Source organism: Cucumis sativus, chromosome 5, assembly GCF_000004075.3.
Source record: "Cucumis sativus cultivar 9930 chromosome 5, Cucumber_9930_V3, whole genome shotgun sequence".
Lineage (NCBI taxonomy): Eukaryota > Viridiplantae > Streptophyta > Magnoliopsida > Cucurbitales > Cucurbitaceae > Cucumis > Cucumis sativus.
This window is the reverse complement of record NC_026659.2, coordinates 28,044,909-28,065,059: the sequence shown is the minus strand read 5'-3', so window position 1 is coordinate 28,065,059 and position 20,151 is coordinate 28,044,909. Positions and strand designations below refer to the sequence as shown.

General features: G+C 34.2%; 2 protein-coding genes across 7 annotated transcripts; both read right to left on the bottom strand.

The window, feature by feature from the left end:
* Positions 1 to 1,062: 1,062 nt before the first annotated feature.
* Positions 1,063 to 12,326, bottom strand: LOC116403762. Of its 5 annotated transcripts, none has more exons than XM_031885315.1 (14): positions 11,644 to 12,326; positions 7,001 to 7,299; positions 6,456 to 6,572; positions 5,564 to 5,622; positions 4,808 to 4,902; positions 4,518 to 4,589; positions 4,020 to 4,079; positions 3,794 to 3,923; positions 3,520 to 3,713; positions 3,173 to 3,357; positions 2,741 to 2,868; positions 2,347 to 2,625; positions 1,932 to 2,175; positions 1,063 to 1,822 (listed from the first exon to the last, which is right to left on the bottom strand). In XM_031885315.1, exons 5-12 carry the CDS (start codon positions 4,871 to 4,873, stop codon positions 2,435 to 2,437), a joined length of 1,026 nt encoding a protein of 341 aa, XP_031741175.1. In that variant the 5' UTR covers positions 4,874 to 4,902; positions 5,564 to 5,622; positions 6,456 to 6,572; positions 7,001 to 7,299; positions 11,644 to 12,326; the 3' UTR covers positions 1,063 to 1,822; positions 1,932 to 2,175; positions 2,347 to 2,434. The 5 variants fall into 5 exon arrangements, with proteins under 5 accessions (XP_031741175.1, XP_031741174.1, XP_031741176.1 ...); XM_031885314.1 differs by lacking the exon at positions 11,644 to 12,326 and adding an exon at positions 7,674 to 9,192; XM_031885316.1 differs by lacking the exon at positions 11,644 to 12,326 and adding an exon at positions 7,674 to 9,192 and having other exon boundaries at positions 5,564 to 5,618.
* Positions 12,327 to 15,564: 3,238 nt separating this feature from the next.
* On the bottom strand, positions 15,565 to 20,123 carry LOC116403654 (proline-, glutamic acid- and leucine-rich protein 1-like). Of its 2 annotated transcripts, XM_031884970.1 has the most exons (11): positions 20,059 to 20,123; positions 19,306 to 19,397; positions 19,016 to 19,087; positions 18,519 to 18,578; positions 18,293 to 18,422; positions 18,019 to 18,212; positions 17,672 to 17,856; positions 17,240 to 17,367; positions 16,849 to 17,126; positions 16,434 to 16,677; positions 15,565 to 16,324 (listed from the first exon to the last, which is right to left on the bottom strand). In XM_031884970.1, the coding sequence occupies exons 2-11, from the start codon at positions 19,366 to 19,368 to the stop codon at positions 15,765 to 15,767; spliced, it is 1,914 nt and encodes a 637-aa protein (XP_031740830.1). In that variant the 5' UTR covers positions 19,369 to 19,397; positions 20,059 to 20,123; the 3' UTR covers positions 15,565 to 15,764. The 2 variants fall into 2 exon arrangements, with proteins under 2 accessions (XP_031740830.1, XP_031740831.1); XM_031884971.1 differs by lacking the exon at positions 19,306 to 19,397 and having other exon boundaries at positions 20,059 to 20,079.
* Positions 20,124 to 20,151: the final 28 nt, after the last annotated feature.

Below are 20,151 nucleotides of genomic sequence, written 5' to 3'. Positions count from 1 at the left end.
TTTTGTATCTTATAAGTTTGGTACCTAAAATTTAAGAAACTGTATGATATGAACTCTTTTAAAATAACATACATATAACTTTTTTAGTATGATATGGACCAAATTACAATTAACTGAGTTGAACTATTTACATATTTAATATGCTTTACCATTTATCATGAAAATTTGTTATGGATAAAAAAAAACTATTTATGAAATATAATTTTAAAGAAAAACTTAAATATATGAAAAGTTTGAGGAATTTTGTATAAATAGTTTTAATATTTTGCTATTTTTTAAAATGTCTATTTATCCAATAATACAATTCTAATAATTTAAACAAAACAACATTCAAATGGATTGTTTTCAAAATAGCAAAATAAACCATATTTACAAAACAGACTAAAATTTCAAAATTAATTAACAAAAATACTAATAAACATATAAATTTTAATATTTGTAAATGTTTTAAATAGTTTTTTATTTAAAACATTTTTCCTAAATTAATTGAGTTTGAACAAAATACATTCACTAACACATATGTTGTAAGAACAAAATACATTCACTTGACATTCACTTAACCCTAAAATTGATTCAAACATGATGATAAGTTAAAAATTGATTCAAACATGATGATAAGTTAGAGTAAGATGTAAAAAGAGACTGAGCACTAGTAGTTAACTACGATCAGTTATTATCAAAACAATAATTTTTAAAAAGTTTTTTTAAAGAAACTTCACTCTGTCATTTTATTTTTGCCTCTCTTTCTAAAGGGTTCATTTAATCGTCTATTTAGACATTGTTTATTTAATTGCCTATTTAGATATTGTTGATCTTAACTACATCTCGAGATTGTAATACCCACAAATTTATCCCTCAACATTTTAGGACTTCAAAAAGATACCATATTACTTACGAGATGGTATATTCTATAATACATCTAATCGTTGTCCTACCGTATCTAATACCATTACTTAAAAGATGGTATATTCTATAATGCATCTAATCGTTGTCCTAACGTATATTGCAAATCGGCACCCCATTATCTAAGAATGAAAAAAAATAAAAATGATTGAAAGAAAATTTATCAGAAACTAGCAATCAAAGCTTTTGAAATTTGTCTAACTTTCACCTTTTTATATACATAACCATTCTCGATCATCAGTTCAAGCCATCTATGGCTACATGAATAGAACACAACAATAATAATTGATTTTGAGTTCTGAACAACACCCTTAAGCCTTAAAACTACAAAATTGAGTCAATGATTGACAATACCTTTTTCACTCTTCATAGTCTGTATCAGGATCTGCATCAATAATATCAGGAAAGTCATCTTCTAGCAATAAATTCGAGCTCGAATCCCGTCCAAAATCTTCGATTTTATCTGATTTTGATGACATGGGGGAACTATTCATACTTGCATTAGCAAATTCAACGTCATCTTCCGCTACAACCCCTACTTCTGAGATGGCTGCTGCAGTGGCCTGTTCGGTTCTCTTGGGCATTTCTATATTCGCTATGCCATTTGCAGAGGGCTCCTTTTCAATATCATTTGAGGTGCTATACGTCATTTCATTGTTATCTACCACATCATCACTAATTAGAGCCTCGGAGGCCATCTGCTCCATGCTTTGCGGGCCGACCTTCAACAATTTCCTAGAATCGTTACTGTTGAAGTACAGATCTTCCTGGAATTTAAAGGCAGCTTGTGGTTCAGGAGAGCTCAAGCGCAATGGCAAGAAATCCGAGAGGGGAAGGACCCTCGGATGTATTAGAACCTCCATGGCTAAGAGAGCATGGGCACAAAACTCACCAAGTTTGGTTCCATTTTCTTGTTTACCTGAAGAAGAAAATGCCTATCAGTTTGACTCATAAATAAGGTGATCTAGCATCCTCGTTCTCAAACCCAGCCTTCCACATGATCAAACGAAATATCAAAAGAGATTTACCTTTACGAAAGAGCTCGAGACCTTGAGCCAAAGCCAGTGGGCGTACATGGACAGCAGACAAAAAAGAAGCCAGTAGTGCATGAAATGCCGCCAACTGATAATCCACCCAAACCTCAATAGATTCATTGGCTTGGAAAAAGGTGTCGTCCGAGGCTCGTGGCCATTGAAGAGAAGATGTTGCAGTTGTTATTAAAAGATGTTCAACTTTTGCACGCCATCCTTCTTCAGATCTCAAAGCACCAGCCTATACAAATAATCAACGAAAAACAAACAAACAAATAAATAAATAAAGCAGTCAGCAGTTAAAAACCATTTGACACAAATGAACCAAAAATATTCCCATTAATAACTTTTTTTAATAAATTCGTATGCAAAATAATTAACCAAAGAGACAAATAACATATATAATGCCCACCGATGTAAGAAGAGTCTTCAAAGCCTCAAGTGCAGCTATCCTCAAGTGGACTGAGGTATAGCTACAGCTGCTGGTAATGTCCTCTGGTTCATTCCTCTCGTGCTGCCGCTTTCATGGAAGTGGGAACTGAAGGGCGTTTTCTCTTATTATGGTGTTGCGGTAAATCTCTTTGCGTGTCCTTTGGATTCACATTAGATGGATCAGAACTCTCATTATTTACAGGGTTCAAATCACCTAGTACATTGTCAATCACATCTCGAGAAAGAGATGCAGCCATTCCTGATTCAAATGCGGCATTGAATAAGTATACATCCCAAAACAATGTTTCCATATAGACATTAAAACAATAATTATAATTATCTCCATGCCAAATGAAACACAATATAATTCTTACCAACACCCAAAGACGTCATCAATGACTTAGCAACTGCGTAGACTTTTACTCTCAGTTCTGCAGAGACACACTTCTTGAAGTACTTCACAATGAGTCGTACAATTGATGCAGCATGTGGCAACAATTGACTGAAAAGGAATTTAATAATAATTATATAAACAAAAATATGGCATCCATATTTTTTTCAGTGGCAATTGACAGGCTAGACTTCACACATTTTCTTCCCAACTTATCTAAGTGGAAACTTTGTATACCATTGGATCATTTTCGTATTCATATAAACATGAAAGATCATTGTTGATCGCATCTTGTAGAGGTGGAAGAAAGCACATGTGATATGTTTATGGATGGGTATTGATTACTGAAAAAGTCTGGGTCTGCATAAAGGTTTTATGGTATATAGTCCGTGTAGTTGAATAGTAGATGCCTCACCTGCGAAGGCTCTTAATGATGGCAACGAGGAGATCCAAACTGACTGAATGCAGCACCGGAAGTTCTAAACACATTGATTCTTGCTGCAGAGATGTCATAAATGGCACTGAAGTGGGTGGCAAAGAACCATCCATCGTCAGCACTCTCTCAACAAGAGCTAATAACGGGCGAATGGGAACTGCCACCTGATATAATACAAATAAAGATCAATTTAACACCACTTTCTTTATTTCATTATATTAATTAAGAAAGTGAGGTGTCACAGTAGATGTATATAGATTCATATAGAGGGGAACATTTCCTCTTTTAATATGAGCATAACAAAAAAATGGATGACGTGTTGCTACCTGATGGTTGTATGAACTTGTTATCATTGTGGAACAGCAAACCATCAAGGTTGAAATACTAGATGTTAACATCCGCTCTGAGCTCTTTTTTATTTTGTCCAAGGAACCTTCTGATTGTGAACAACAACCTAAAGGTGGTGGAGGATCTTTTCCTGGTAGAATCAGTAACCTTACAACTTCAATGCCTTTTGAATCTACAAAAAACATTCAAATGCATCATTGTCACCATTTTCATAAATTGAGATAGCTTTACTTGTTTTACAGTTCAGTATACCTTCACCGATGCCTTGGAAGGCCTCATTCAAGTGACTATTGATGGATAACAAAATCTTCTGAATTAGTAAAGACCAGCTATCTTCGTCTCCTTTTGATTTTGGAAGTGATGCCAGGCAATGGGCAAGCTTCTAAATTTGAAATATAAAACACAGAGAAAATTATGGGGGACATTTGACGTTAATATCTACTGTACTATGATTAAAACTACATAAGAGGCACAGTACCTTCAGCATGTTAGAACTACACTTCCCTGAAAATATTTTTGAAACAATTGCAGCTTCGGCCTATAGAATATATCCAATTCATCAGGAAGAAACAAAATCAACTATTTCAACATAAATCCTTTTTTTCTATTTGGCATGGAATTTAAACTTTGTCAGTTTTTGAATTACAAAGATAGTGATCTATAGATAAACAACATGCTGACAAGTGACAGCATGAAGCCATATGTGCTGAAGATGTTGAGTGCAATTATGGGAGAAAATTTAATTATTTCAGCTTCTAATGGTAATACAAACACTCTCTTTCCAGTTTTTTATAGCAGTTTTTTTGTGAAGGAAAAAAATTAAACTAAATCAAATTAAAAATAATAACGATAATAATAACAAACTTCGGAAGCTTAGATTACATCACCAGTGAACAGAAAAGTCAGAAAGCTACCAGAGTTCCAAAATTGTAATTTAAAACAGAATCAATATCACATTATTTGTTAAAGCACTTACAGAGTCATAATGACGATGGATTGTGAAGGGGAAGAAATCTATCAAGGTGCATAACAGATTAACCGCATTATCCTGCATCAAACAACATGCAGATAGTTACATATTTTAAAACAAAAGTTGCAACTACCAATACCAAGCAAGAGTACAAAAAGAGAGATGAAAAATTTCACAAAAGACTAAGAAATTTTTACAAAAGAGGATCTCAGTTGGCATAGATAATTAAAATACCATTGTTACAAAATTATTTAGCTCATGAATGCATGAAAATAGTCCATGAAAAATGGACTTACCAAAACAGCTTCAGTATTATCATCATGCAACAGGTTGAATGACCTTCCCAGCACAAGAAGTCCCATCTTTCTTTACACTTTGAAATCTACCCAATCTAATTTGTAAAAGATACATCTTAAAAAGTCACGAAACAAGCAATAATATGGTCAAGCATATTGCTTAAAAGTTTTAGACAATTTTCTTTGATTTTGCTCAATGAAAGTGGTTATTTTATTTTAAAAAATAAATAAATAGACAATTTTTATTTTTAAGCTCAACAACATATGGAGGTGGGATATATGCCTTAACCAATAGTTCTATGCTCATATTGGCAATAAAACGACTTGACAGTAATAACTTACAGAATGTGATTCAATCAGTTATCTATTATTCTCAAGTCAGCATTCAATAGTTGAATCCACAGACCACAAAGTCGATGTAGAATCAACAATAAACAAATCCTAAGAGGTATTCAGTTAAATATACACAAGGCACATAAAAATTTCGCTTTTGGAAGGGGTATAGTTAACAAATCAATTTGTGTTTGAGTGACACATACAACCCTCACTTGGGGTGAATTGGTTACCCCTTTTTATAATTATGATTTAGTTTCTCTTATTACTCGATGGAAGAGTTTTTTGTAATCCAATTGATAGGTATCCTTTTATAATTTCATCTTATCAATGACATTGTTACCATTTCGAATAAAAAAAAGGGTTGTGTTTGAGGGACAACTTCGTGTGATAGATTTCTGCCAAGGTCAAATGAAGATGTACCTCGAGAATAAATCATAGATTGAAGCACAAGAGGCCACCTTCAGAAACTGAGAATCTGTCTATTGAACAATAAAAACACAAAAAATGAAAACGTTGTAAAATTCTTGGTAGCATTCAAGTATAAAAAAAAGCATTGATGATTATAAGTTGTAAAGCTAAAGACAGAAACAATATAAATAAAAGGAACAGAAAAAGAAGGAACTTGACATTGCTCTGGAACTACGTCACACACTATTTGTGATCAATATATTCTTTTGTGTCTTCAGAAGAAAAAAAAATTGCACTTTGTATAACACTTGATAAAATATCAGATAACCATGCTCAAGAATAGCAGTGCATTAGGTCCTTCAGTAGCTCCACAATCATTAAGTGTTGCCAAAGGCTATCTTATGCTAATCAGATACATGCCCGATGCATGTCTTTGGGGACCCTCATGTACGAGGAGAGCTGGTTAGACCTGCTATTTCATCCGTAGTTTATCTTACTTGTTCAATCCTATATTAATGAAAAGAATAAGAGCTTGGAAACCCCCAATGCGTGATTTTGCATTCTTTCCAAGAAACAATAATCACTTATTGTCACAAATCATGTCCAGAACTCATTTTGATGAATATCTTACAACCAATCATACCCAAATTTCAGAACAAACATATTTACTGTAGTCAAACAGGTCGACTGTCAAAGACGATCCAGCCACATCACATGCTCAAAAGCATAGTTGAATTATTGCAGTTATGTGTCCCAAACAGTAACCGGTATCTTAGTTCTGATGGAATAACTTATCATTTAACTCTTATTCTTCTTCATGTGTACACTATAATTTAACATTTTTGCCACTTAATACATGTAAAGAAATAATATAGAATCAATCCCATAAAAAACTAACTGTTACCTGCATGTGAGGTAAAAGCTTGTGAAGCCATTCTGTATATGATGCCAAGAAACGACTAGAGCTGCATCGTTGACAAGTCACTCCAAGTAAAATGATTCCCGCCCAACATTTATCAGGCTTTAGAAAGATTGGATGCTAAAATTAGTAACCCACAAAAGGAAGTTGAGCAATATCTAAAAAACAAAGTAATAAAGACAGTCAATATTATTCCCTATCTTCCTGCATGCCAATGAATTGCCAAATATGCAAGCAAGGTTCAAATGTTCAGTTTCTAAGAATTAAACGGTGTTTTCAAAGCGCAAAGGGCGCTCTAAGGCGACAAACTTTCTAGATTAACACTAACTATAAATTTTCTCTCAATAACCAGCAGCGAACTCATTGATTATGAAACTTAACAAGTTCCACTGAACTTCGTTCCAGCTGTTCTTCGAACAAGCTACACATAAGCCCGGCAGCCGACAAATAGTCAAATCCACGGGAGTATAAAGCAAAAGCTATGTATTATTAAAAAAATTATTTAAATAGAATTTAATGCATGCTTATACCATATCGTTGGAGAGAAGAAGAAACAAACGGTTGACCCAGGAATCAACAGCGGATTTCCAGCTATCAATCAGCTTTTGGTCCTTGGAAGACGAGGATTCAGAGAGAAGATCGTGGGATGTGATCATAGAAACCACATTTGAAAGTTCTGAATAATCAGAAAATGCACGCTTATCGTCGGGAACGTGCTCCCTAAGAAGTTTATGTAGCAAGCGAGGCTTCAAGGCCGGGTCATACATATCCGCAACGAGATTGAAGGCCGCCATTTTGGTTGAATTATGAGGTTTCAATTGTCTAATAACTATCAAGAAAATAAGAAAAAAAAGAATAAGCAACTGTAAGATGGCAATGCGATCTCGACTACCAGTACAATGCACAAAATCAATACCAAACATGCCTGTTCCCCATTAAACAAGATAAAACCCTAATTCCATGAACTCAATGAGTTTTTTCATTGAGTTGTAGCCTCAAAAACAAAAACAACACTGAACAAACTTCTCTACACCTAAGAAGCAAACTCAACTCCGCCAAAACAAAGTAGAAAATACTCCATAAACCCATAAAAATTTCAGCAAATAATTCTCAAACTCAAATATTCTTGCATGAGAAAGTGGTCGATAAGTACCAAAAGCATCATAGCTTGACAGAAGATATAAAAGCAATCTGAAAACTCACCTTCTACTTAAAACCCTATAATGTACAGCGCCTTCTTAGGCTGGATCAAAGATTGACGATGAAGATTGTGAAGCCGAGAGGAAGACAAAGAAGAGAAAGAGGAAAGAGCTGCGCAAATGAGTTCACCGAGCGGCGGGCGGGAACGCAGATAAAAAAAGGGTAGAGAGAGAATTGGATATAATATTTGGTAATTTAATCAAATTTGAAAAAGATATATATACTCTACACTTATCTAGTATGCGTAAGTTCCCGACTTCGGTGTTAATCGGTCGGTCGGAGATGGTATTTTTTACAAAATCGACATTGATGAGTAAGTGTCAGTTGATATTAATTGGGTTGATCGACTTATAAATAATTTTTTAAAGTTTTCAATTTGAAACTTTCTGAAACCGATATTGACCAACCCCTCTTGTTTTCCGACGGAACCAATCTTTTCAGGCTAGCATGCTTGCCCAATTTCGACAAGAGTTTCGGATTTAATCTCCTACTTCAATTGCAAGGATAAGGCTACAAAAAAATCTTATAATTTTTTAAATTGTTAAATAGAATTTCTTATATTCTCTAATACATGGAGATAGCCTTAATACATCCTAAAATCCAAGACAATCTAACTTGAAATTTTTATAATTTTTCAAGGAGGACGCTAGTTTGTTATTTTGGACAACTTAACTTTATTTTAGGGTTTTGTTATATATGTAATATATAGTTGATATAAATATAGTTATATATTATTTCACAATGGGAGTGTAATCTATGTTAAAGTCACTATAAGACAATCTCTTTTGCTTTACACATGAACTTTGAAAACACAACTTATTTTATCTAGTAGAAGATGATTAAAGTTGTTAACTTTTAAGTACTAACAAGGAGTCAAAATGGTTGGTTGCTTGTTGGTGAGTTCATAATGACCCGTAATTCATGCCCATCAACAAAAGAAATGGTACGAATGATGAGCCACCATTTCTTTTTATATCCATGGAAATCTGAAAAGTGGGAGTTGATTTGGGATGATTTATATAAATACTTGTTGAGCAAATGACAACAAATAATGAGAGAAACCAAAGTTAAGAAATGTGATTGGAATGAGTAGAGGGAGGCTCAACGATGGAAGTTATCTTAGCCAAATAATTGAGAATCATAATCTATAAGTATGAGAAGTCAACTTAAGAGCGATTGGGTTGTACTACGATTGATATGAAAGAACAAATGGGTTGAACCACCAAGGATCGCAACAGAAGCGATTAGCTAATGGAATGAATGATATGCGGGACAATTGTACTCTCAATCCCAGTTGAGCTCACAACTAACGAGTGTGTGGCCATGTTGCCTTGCTGCTCATTGCCGTGTGTGTGGCCAACATCCTTGCTCATGCAGTTTTTCAAAAGTTTTGTAAAATATCTTATTTTTCAAAGAAAAAACAAAAACAAAAACAAAAAGAAACGTCCAAGAAGTGTTTTGGAAAGAGTTCGTAAACAGAATTTGAAGCGAGAAAACTTTTAGAACATGTTCTTGTATAGACCTTTTAAACGAGAGATTTTGCAAATATATATGTATATACACACATATATATACATATGTTCTGGAAAGACTTTCTAGAAGAAAATAGGAAGAAAAAAAAGTGTTTTCCACAATGTTTTGTAAATGCCATTTGAAAGTTCGCTTCCGCATGTGCAAAGATGGCACCAAGACAACATCTTCCGCGCACCATGGTGCATGTTGCCTTGCTGCTCATTGCCCTGTGTGTGGCCAACATCCTTGCTCATGCAGTTTTTCAAAAGTTTTGTAAAATATCTTATTTTTCAAAGAAAAAAACAAAAACAAAAACAAAAAGAAACGTCCAAGAAGTGTTTTGGAAAGAGTTCGTAAACAGAATTTGAAGCGAGAAAACTTTTAGAACATGTTCTTGTATAGACCTTTTAAACGAGAGATTTTGCAAATATATATGTATATACACACACATATATATACATATGTTCTGGAAAGACTTTCTAGAAGAAAATAGGAAGAAAAAAAAGTGTTTTCCCAATGTTTTGTAAATGCCATTTGAAAGTTCGCTTCCGCATGTGCAAAGATGGCACCAAGACAACATCTTCCGCGCACCATGGTGCATGTTGCCTTGCTGCTCATTGCCGTGTGTGTGGCAACATCCTTGCTCATGCAGTTTTTCAAAAGTTTTGTAAAATATCTTATTTTTCAAAGAAAAAAACAAAAACAAAAACAAAAAGAAACGTCCAAGAAGTGTTTTGGAAAGAGTTCGTAAACAGAATTTGAAGCGAGAAAACTTTTAGAACATGTTCTTGTATAGACCTTTTAAACGAGAGATTTTGCAAATATATATGTATATACACACACATATATATACATATGTTCTGGAAAGACTTTCTAGAAGAAAATAGGAAGAAAAAAAAGTGTTTTCCCAATGTTTGTAAATGCCATTTGAAAGTTCGCTTCCGCATGTGCAAAGATGGCACCAAGACAACATCTTCCGCGCACCATGGTGCATGTTGCCTTGCTGCTCATTGCCCTGTGTGTGGCCAACATCCTTGCTCATGCAGTTTTTCAAAAGTTTTGTAAAATATCTTATTTTTCAAAGAAAAAAACAAAAACAAAAACAAAAAGAAACGTCCAAGAAGTGTTTTGGAAAGAGTTCGTAAACAGAATTTGAAGCGAGAAAACTTTTAGAACATGTTCTTGTATAGACCTTTTAAACGAGAGATTTTGCAAATATATATGTATAGTATACACACATATATATACATATGTTATGGAAAGACTTTCTAGAAGAAAATAGGAAGAAAAAAAAGTGTTTTCCACAATGTTTTGTAAATGCCATTTGAAAGGTCGCTTCCGCATGTGCAAAGATGGCACCAAGACAACATCTTCCGCGCACCATGGTGCATGTTGCCTTGCTGCTCATTGCCCTGTGTGTGGCCAACATCCTTGCTCATGCAGTTTTTCAAAAGTTTTGTAAAATATCTTATTTTTCAAAGAAAAAAACAAAAACAAAAACAAAAAGAAACGTCCAAGAAGTGTTTTGGAAAGAGTTCGTAAACAGAATTTGAAGCGAGAAAACTTTTAGAACATGTTCTTGTATAGACCTTTTAAACGAGAGATTTTGCAAATATATATGTATATACACACACATATATATACATATGTTCTGGAAAGACTTTCTAGAAGAAAATAGGAAGAAAAAAAGTGTTTTCCACAATGCTTTGCAAATGCCATTTGAAAGTTCGCTTCCGCATGTGCAAAGATGGCACCAAGACAACATCTTCCGCGCACCATGGTGCATGTTGCCTTGCTGCTCATTGCCCTGTGTGTGGCCAACATCCTTGCTCATGCAGTTTTTCAAAAGTTTTGTAAAATATCTTATTTTTCAAAGAAAAAACAAAAACAAAAACAAAAAGAAACGTCCAAGAAGTGTTTTGGAAAGAGTTCGTAAACAGAATTTGAAGCGAGAAAACTTTTAGAACATGTTCTTGTATAGACCTTTTAAACGAGAGATTTTGCAAATATATATGTATATACACACACATATATATACATATGTTCTGGAAAGACTTTCTAGAAGAAAATAGGAAGAAAAAAAAGTGTTTTCCACAATGCTTTGTAAATGCCATTTGAAAGTTCGCTTCCGCATGTGCAAAGATGGCACCAAGACAACATCTTCCGCGCACCATGGTGCATGTTGCCTTGCTGCTCATTGCCCTGTGTGTGGCCAACATCCTTGCTCATGCAGTTTTTCAGAAGTTTTGTAAAATATCTTATTTTTCAAAAAAAAAAACAACAAAAACAAGAGAAATGTCCAAGAAGTGTTTTGGAAAGAGTTCGTAAACAGAGTTTGAAGCGAGAAAACTTTTAGAACATGTTTTTGGATAGACCTTTTAAACGAGAGATTTTGCAAATATATATGTATATACACACACATTGAGATCAAACCAAGAGAATAAAGGATTGCATTTCATACCTATCATAACTCCTGTCATAATCAGGGTCCTTGCTGCCAATCTCACGATCTCTAAGAATGGCTACCCTACTATTTGGTTTGTACTGCCTACTAGGCAGCTCCTTGTCAGTCCTACCTTCTATTTATTCTACTGCTACTCGTGGAACAGTCAATCAAACCCCTACTAAAATTTATATCAGGAACTCCAGAATCATCTTCTCCTCAACCTTTGCAGCACTCAAACAACCACGATAACTATCCTGTGGTCTAGGATCAGCATCTACTTTCTCACTTGCATGACAGCCTGAATTGCTGCTGGAGTTAAATATTTGAGCACTAGCTTTATTATACTCCTCTTTCCTCTCTTCCACACTTTTGGAATCCCTCGTTTTTGATGAATTTGCACTTGCATCTCTTGCTAGTTGGGACCACTTCTGTGGCCTCTGTTTAATAGCAACCTTTATGCTACTATATTCCTCTGCTGGTAGATTTACAGGAATATCTGCAAGGCGGATAGCTGGAAGACGACATTCAGAAGTATCGCAAACGATAATTTTGGAACCAGACCCATCAGGTAAACTATTATCCAATAGAACCATGGATTGCAGCGAGTAATGTTGGACAATCTGATGCGCAGCTAACCGTAAATATGAAGTAGGCAGCTGCTGTCAAGCAGGATCATGAATAAACTTTTCAACATCTTGCTCCAGCGCAAAACTAAAGCAATGATAAATAAATATCAGTTGAAGGGAATAGATAATTAACACCATGTTTTCAACAATATAATAAGTGCATGATAATTTAAGCACTTGAAGTTATGGTACTAGTCAGAACCATGTTGGACAAAAAAAATAATTTTGTAGGCATCAATACATCATTGTAAAGACCTTTCTACCAATAGGTTGTCTCCTTTTTCTTTTGGTTTAACGAAGCTTCAGTGTCAAAACAGGTAAAAAATGCTTTCCAGTTACTGAGCATCTTCTTGACTACAGTAAATTTAATTCCTAATGCTTTTAGATAGTGATAGTTTTTTTTTTAGAAACAATTTTGCTTGGTAGGCTGAAAAGATACAACTCCATTTATCTTCTTGATGAGAAACAAGAAATATTATTAAGACGGAAAAAGCCTCATTTAAAAAGCCTAAGGGCCAAGGGATGATAATCAGAGACTGCATGCCTTCCCCCCATGACGGAATTCATCGCCAATCACAGCAAAAGTTTAGCTCGTAAATTATTTTATTTTCATCATTTAGCTCTAAGTATTCAGAACATCCAATAGCAACAAAATCTCCCTTTCTTCTCCATCTTCTAAATTTCGTCTTGCATTCATTTTGCAACCCAGCTTTTAAGTCCTACAACTCCTTCAGCAATTAATTCTTCGAATCCACCACCCTGTACCGACTAGAAAAACGGTTAACCAAAAACCCTCCACTAGTCCACACATCTTCCCAAGATTGTCTTACAACCATCCAACCTTTGTCTTGGATTACCTAAAAGCACATCATGTCACATAGTTTCACGATACTGTTCCAAACATATATCATCTTCATGAAATCCACCATGTAGTTTTTGGCAATAATACTTCTAAATTTCTAATACCATTGATTTAAATGAGGCATTCGAAAGACTAGAACAAACTAAAAGCCTATACAAATCCGGGAAGCAACCAGCCACTTCCAGCCCACCTTCGAGAAGGCCGTAGCTAGCAACTTTTAACTATCTCCTCCCTCTACAGAACATGACATTAGACAACTCCTGAAACCAATCACACCATTGACCATCTACAATAAAGGAAAGCTAAATAAACAACTTACTTGATAGACGCTCCCGAGGGTTATGCAAAGCCTCACGAAGGAACTGATCAACCTGATTGATAGCATCCTCGGAAACCCTATCGAGAGCAGAATAAGCTGAACCAGAAAGGGAAGGAAATCAAGCGGATGAAAAATGATAGGCAGGAGCAGCATCAGCCACATCCAAGGATTTGGAATTCTTCTTAGGAGATGAAAAAGGGAGCATCAATCGACTCATGGCTTCATCCAAATCAGCGACCTCCCGTGACTCCGGTCCTCCGAGATCCTCAACCGCAGACGAAGCAAGACATCAAAGATTAGGGAATAGAAGCTCCCAAAGAGGAGATCGAGGTAGCATAAGAATTTGTGGATCGGAATTGCATTTATAAATTAGGGTTTGGAGATTCGACGCTGTGCACGGAGGCGGAAGAAGAAAATTCTAGAGAGAAATTGGCGACGGAGATTGTTTTGAGAGTTGAATGAAGTAAATAAACCTAAAAATGTAGCCGTTGCTTGTCGTTGACGCCGTTGCTTGTCGTTGACGCCGTTAAGTTTCAAATTAAGATAGTTTGCTATAATTTGAATATAACTAATCCTTACACTAAACCGCACTGATTACTTACCCATACCATTTGAAAAAAAAAATCTGTAAATTACAATGGGATGTAAATGACATATAAATGAAATAACAATGTAGCAATTCACCAACTCTTGTTATTAAATTTTAATAACTTTTAGTGGAAAAAAATTACGTTTTTTGGAGGGATATTTTTTAAAATACAAAAATAAACTAAAATATTCATCATAGACAAACATTTTAGATTTTATTAACGAGATAAACTAAATAAACTTCTATTATTGTCAGATAAAAATATGAATATCTATCATATTTATTATCATATTAATGTCTATCAATATTTATCAAATTGATATAATATAAAATCTTACTGTTAAATTTGTCATTTAAAAAAAATCTTTATATAAAGTTTTAACATGAAAGGTTGAGATTAAAAAAAAAATGAAAATCAACCAACTTTTTTTTTTACTAGTAATTATTATAAGGAGTTTTTTTTTCTAGAAATAGAATGCCAAAATATTTACTTTCTATTTTTAAACTTTGATTTTTGTATCTTATAAGTTTGGTACCTAAAATTTAAGAAACTGTATGATATGAACTCTTTTAAAATAACATACATATAACTTTTTTAGTATGATATGGACCAAATTACAATTAACTGAGTTGAACTATTTACATATTTAATATGCTTTACCATTTATCATGAAAATTTGTTATGGATAAAAAAAAACTATTTATGAAATATAATTTTAAAGAAAAACTTAAATATATGAAAAGTTTGAGGAATTTTGTATAAATAGTTTTAATATTTTGCTATTTTTTAAAATGTCTATTTATCCAATAATACAATTCTAATAATTTAAACAAAACAACATTCAAATGGATTGTTTTCAAAATAGCAAAATAAACCATATTTACAAATAAAATTTCAAAATTAATTAACAAAAATACTAATAAACATATAAATTTTAATATTTGTAAATGTTTTAAATAGTTTTTTATTTAAAACATTTTTCCTAAATTAATTGAGTTTGAACAAAATACATTCACTCAACACATATGTTGTAAGAACAAAATACATTCACTTGACATTCACTTAACCCTAAAATTGATTCAAACATGATGATAAGTTAGAGTAAGATGTAAAAAGAGACTGAGCACTAGTAGTTAACTACGATCAGTTATTATCAAAACAATAATTTTTAAAAAGTTTTTTTAAAGAAACTTCACTCTGTCATTTTATTTTTGCCTCTCTTTCTAAAGGGTTCATTTAATCGTCTATTTAGACATTGTTTATTTAATTGCCTATTTAGATATTGTTGATCTTAACTACATCTCGAGATTGTAATACCCACAAATTTATCCCTCAACATTTTAGGACTTCAAAAAGATACCATATTACTTACGAGATGGTATATTCTATAATACTTCTAATCGTTGTCCTACCGTATCTAATACCATTACTTAAAAGATGGTATATTCTATAATGCATCTAATCGTTGTCCTAACGTATATTGCAAATCGGCACCCCATTATCTAAGAATGAAAAAAAATAAAAATGATTGAAAGAAAATTTATCAGAAACTAGCAATCAAAGCTTTTGAAATTTGTCTAACTTTCACCTTTTTATATACATAACCATTCTCGATCATCAGTTCAAGCCATCTATGGCTACATGAATAGAACACAACAATAATAATTGATTTTGAGTTCTGAACAACACCCTTAAGCCTTAAAACTACAAAATTGAGTCAATGATTGACAATACCTTTTTCACTCTTCATAGTCTGTATCAGGATCTGCATCAATAATATCAGGAAAGTCATCTTCTAGCAATAAATTCGAGCTCGAATCCCGTCCAAAATCTTCGATTTTATCTGATTTTGATGACATGGGGGAACTATTCATACTTGCATTAGCAAATTCAACGTCATCTTCCGCTACAACCCCTACTTCTGAGATGGCTGCTGCAGTGGCCTGTTCGGTTCTCTTGGGCATTTCTATATTCGCTATGCCATTTGCAGAGGGCTCCTTTTCAATATCATTTGAGGTGCTATACGTCATTTCATTGTTATCTACCACATCATCACTAATTAGAGCCTCGGAGGCCATCTGCTCCATGCTTTGCGGGCCGACCTTCAACAATTTCCTAGAATCGTTACTGTTGAAGTACAGATCTTCCTGGAATTTAAAGGCAGCTTGTGGTTCAGGAGAGCTCAAGCGCAATGGCAAGAAATCCGAGAGGGGAAGGACCCTCGGATGTATTAGAACCTCCATGGCTAAGAGAGCATGGGCACAAAACTCACCAAGTTTGGTTCCATTTTCTTGTTTACCTGAAGAAGAAAATGCCTATCAGTTTGACTCATAAATAAGGTGATCTAGCATCCTCGTTCTCAAACCCAGCCTTCCACATGATCAAACGAAATATCAAAAGAGATTTACCTTTACGAAAGAGCTCGAGACCTTGAGCCAAAGCCAGTGGGCGTACATGGACAGCAGACAAAAAAGAAGCCAGTAGTGCATGAAATGCCGCCAACTGATAATCCACCCAAACCTCAATAGATTCATTGGCTTGGAAAAAGGTGTCGTCCGAGGCTCGTGGCCATTGAAGAGAAGATGTTGCAGTTGTTATTAAAAGATGTTCAACTTTTGCACGCCATCCTTCTTCAGATCTCAAAGCACCAGCCTATACAAATAATCAACGAAAAACAAACAAACAAATAAATAAATAAAGCAGTCAGCAGTTAAAAACCATTTGACACAAATGAACCAAAAATATTCCCATTAATAACTTTTTTTAATAAATTCGTATGCAAAATAATTAACCAAAGAGACAAATAACATATATAATGCCCACCGATGTAAGAAGAGTCTTCAAAGCCTCAAGTGCAGCTATCCTCAAGTGGACTGAGGTATAGCTACAGCTGCTGGTAATGTCCTCTGGTTCATTCCTCTCGTGCTGCCCTTTCATGGAAGTGGGAACTGAAGGGCGTTTTCTCTTATTATGGTGTTGCGGTAAATCTCTTTGCGTGTCCTTTGGATTCACATTAGATGGATCAGAACTCTCATTATTTACAGGGTTCAAATCACCTAGTACATTGTCAATCACATCTCGAGAAAGAGATGCAGCCATTCCTGATTCAAATGCGGCATTGAATAAGTATACATCCCAAAACAATGTTTCCATATAGACATTAAAAATAATTATAATTATCTCCATGCCAAATGAAACACAATATAATTCTTACCAACACCCAAAGACGTCATCAATGACTTAGCAACTGCGTAGACTTTTACTCTCAGTTCTGCAGAGACACACTTCTTGAAGTACTTCACAATGAGTCGTACAATTGATGCAGCATGTGGCAACAATTGACTGAAAAGGAATTTAATAATAATTATATAAACAAAAATATGGCATCCATATTTTTTTCAGTGGCAATTGACAGGCTAGACTTCACACATTTTCTTCCCAACTTATCTAAGTGGAAACTTTGTATACCATTGGATCATTTTCGTATTCATATAAACATGAAAGATCATTGTTGATCGCATCTTGTAGAGGTGGAAGAAAGCACATGTGATATGTTTATGGATGGGTATTGATTACTGAAAAAGTCTGGGTCTGCATAAAGGTTTTATGGTATATAGTCCGTGTAGTTGAATAGTAGATGCCTCACCTGCGAAGGCTCTTAATGATGGCAACGAGGAGATCCAAACTGACTGAATGCAGCACCGGAAGTTCTAAACACATTGATTCTTGCTGCAGAGATGTCATAAATGGCACTGAAGTGGGTGGCAAAGAACCATCCATCGTCAGCACTCTCTCAACAAGAGCTAATAACGGGCGAATGGGAACTGCCACCTGATATAATACAAATAAAGATCAATTTAACACCACTTTCTTTATTTCATTATATTAATTAAGAAAGTGAGGTGTCACAGTAGATGTATATAGATTCATATAGAGGGGAACATTTCCTCTTTTAATATGAGCATAACAAAAAAATGGATGACGTGTTGCTACCTGATGGTTGTATGAACTTGTTATCATTGTGGAACAGCAAACCATCAAGGTTGAAATACTAGATGTTAACATCCGCTCTGAGCTCTTTTTTATTTTGTCCAAGGAACCTTCTGATTGTGAACAACAACCTAAAGGTGGTGGAGGATCTTTTCCTGGTAGAATCAGTAACCTTACAACTTCAATGCCTTTTGAATCTACAAAAAACATTCAAATGCATCATTGTCACCATTTTCATAAATTGAGATAGCTTTACTTGTTTTACAGTTCAGTATACCTTCACCGATGCCTTGGAAGGCCTCATTCAAGTGACTATTGATGGATAACAAAATCTTCTGAATTAGTAAAGACCAGCTATCTTCGTCTCCTTTTGATTTTGGAAGTGATGCCAGGCAATGGGCAAGCTTCTAAATTTGAAATATAAAACACAGAGAAAATTATGGGGGACATTTGACGTTAATATCTACTGTACTATGATTAAAACTACATAAGAGGCACAGTACCTTCAGCATGTTAGAACTACACTTCCCTGAAAATATTTTTGAAACAATTGCAGCTTCGGCCTATAGAATATATCCAATTCATCAGGAAGAAACAAAATCAACTATTTCAACATAAATCCTTTTTTTCTATTTGGCATGGAATTTAAACTTTGTCAGTTTTTGAATTACAAAGATAGTGATCTATAGATAAACAACATGCTGACAAGTGACAGCATGAAGCCATATGTGCTGAAGATGTTGAGTGCAATTATGGGAGAAAATTTAATTATTTCAGCTTCTAATGGTAATACAAACACTCTCTTTCCAGTTTTTTATAGCAGTTTTTTTGTGAAGGAAAAAATTAAACTAAATCAAATTAAAAATAATAACGATAATAATAACAAACTTCGGAAGCTTAGATTACATCACCAGTGAACAGAAAAGTCAGAAAGCTACCAGAGTTCCAAAATTGTAATTTAAAACAGAATCAATATCACATTATTTGTTAAAGCACTTACAGAGTCATAATGACGATGGATTGTGAAGGGGAAGAAATCTATCAAGGTGCATAACAGATTAACCGCATTATCCTGCATCAAACAACATGCAGATAGTTACATATTTTAAAACAAAAGTTGCAACTACCAATACCAAGCAAGAGTACAAAAAGAGAGATGAAAAATTTCACAAAAGACTAAGAAATTTTTACAAAAGAGGATCTCAGTTGGCATAGATAATTAAAATACCATTGTTACAAAATTATTTAGCTCATGAATGCATGAAAATAGTCCATGAAAAATGGACTTACCAAAACTTCAGTATTATCATCATGCAACAGGTTGAATGACCTTCCCAGCACAAGAAGTCCCATCTTTCTTTACACTTTGAAATCTACCCAATCTAATTTGTAAAAGATACATCTTAAAAAGTCACGAAACAAGCAATAATATGGTCAAGCATATTGCTTAAAAGTTTTAGACAATTTTCTTTGATTTTGCTCAATGAAAGTGGTTATTTTATTTTAAAAAATAAATAAATAGACAATTTTTATTTTTAAGCTCAACAACGTATGGAGGTGGGATATATGCCTTAACCAATAGTTCTATGCTCATATTGGCAATAAAACGACTTGACAGTAATAACTTACAGAATGTGATTCAATCAGTTATCTATTATTCTCAAGTCAGCATTCAATAGTTGAATCCACAGACCACAAAGTCGATGTAGAATCAACAATAAACAAATCCTAAGAGGTATTCAGTTAAATATACACAAGGCACATAAAAATTTCGCTTTTGGAAGGGGTATAGTTAACAAATCAATTTGTGTTTGAGTGACACATACAACCCTCACTTGGGGTGAATTGGTTACCCCTTTTTATAATTATGATTTAGTTTCTCTTATTACTCGATGGAAGAGTTTTTTGTAATCCAATTGATAGGTATCCTTTTATAATTTCATCTTATCAATGACATTGTTACCATTTCGAATAAAAAAAAGGGTTGTGTTTGAGGGACAACTTCGTGTGATAGATTTCTGCCAAGGTCAAATGAAGATGTACCTCGAGAATAAATCATAGATTGAAGCACAAGAGGCCACCTTCAGAAACTGAGAATCTGTCTATTGAACAATAAAAACACAAAAATGAAAACGT

Coding starts and splice junctions, on each gene's coding strand:
- LOC116403762 (XM_031885315.1), bottom strand. CDS start 4,873: ATGGGACTTCTTGTGCTGGGAAGGTCATTCAACCTGTTGCATGATGAT. Junction 4,080..4,517: donor TCCATCGTCATTATGACTCT/GTAAGTGCTTTA, acceptor TATATTCTATAG/GCCGAAGCTGCAATTGTTTC. Junction 3,714..3,793: donor CTTCCAAGGCATCGGTGAAG/GTATACTGAACT, acceptor TGTTTTTTGTAG/ATTCAAAAGGCATTGAAGTT.
- LOC116403654 (XM_031884970.1), bottom strand. CDS start 19,368: ATGGGACTTCTTGTGCTGGGAAGGTCATTCAACCTGTTGCATGATGAT. Junction 19,088..19,305: donor ATGATAATACTGAAGTTTTG/GTAAGTCCATTT, acceptor TGTTTGATGCAG/GATAATGCGGTTAATCTGTT. Junction 17,127..17,239: donor GATGACGTCTTTGGGTGTTG/GTAAGAATTATA, acceptor CATTTGAATCAG/GAATGGCTGCATCTCTTTCT.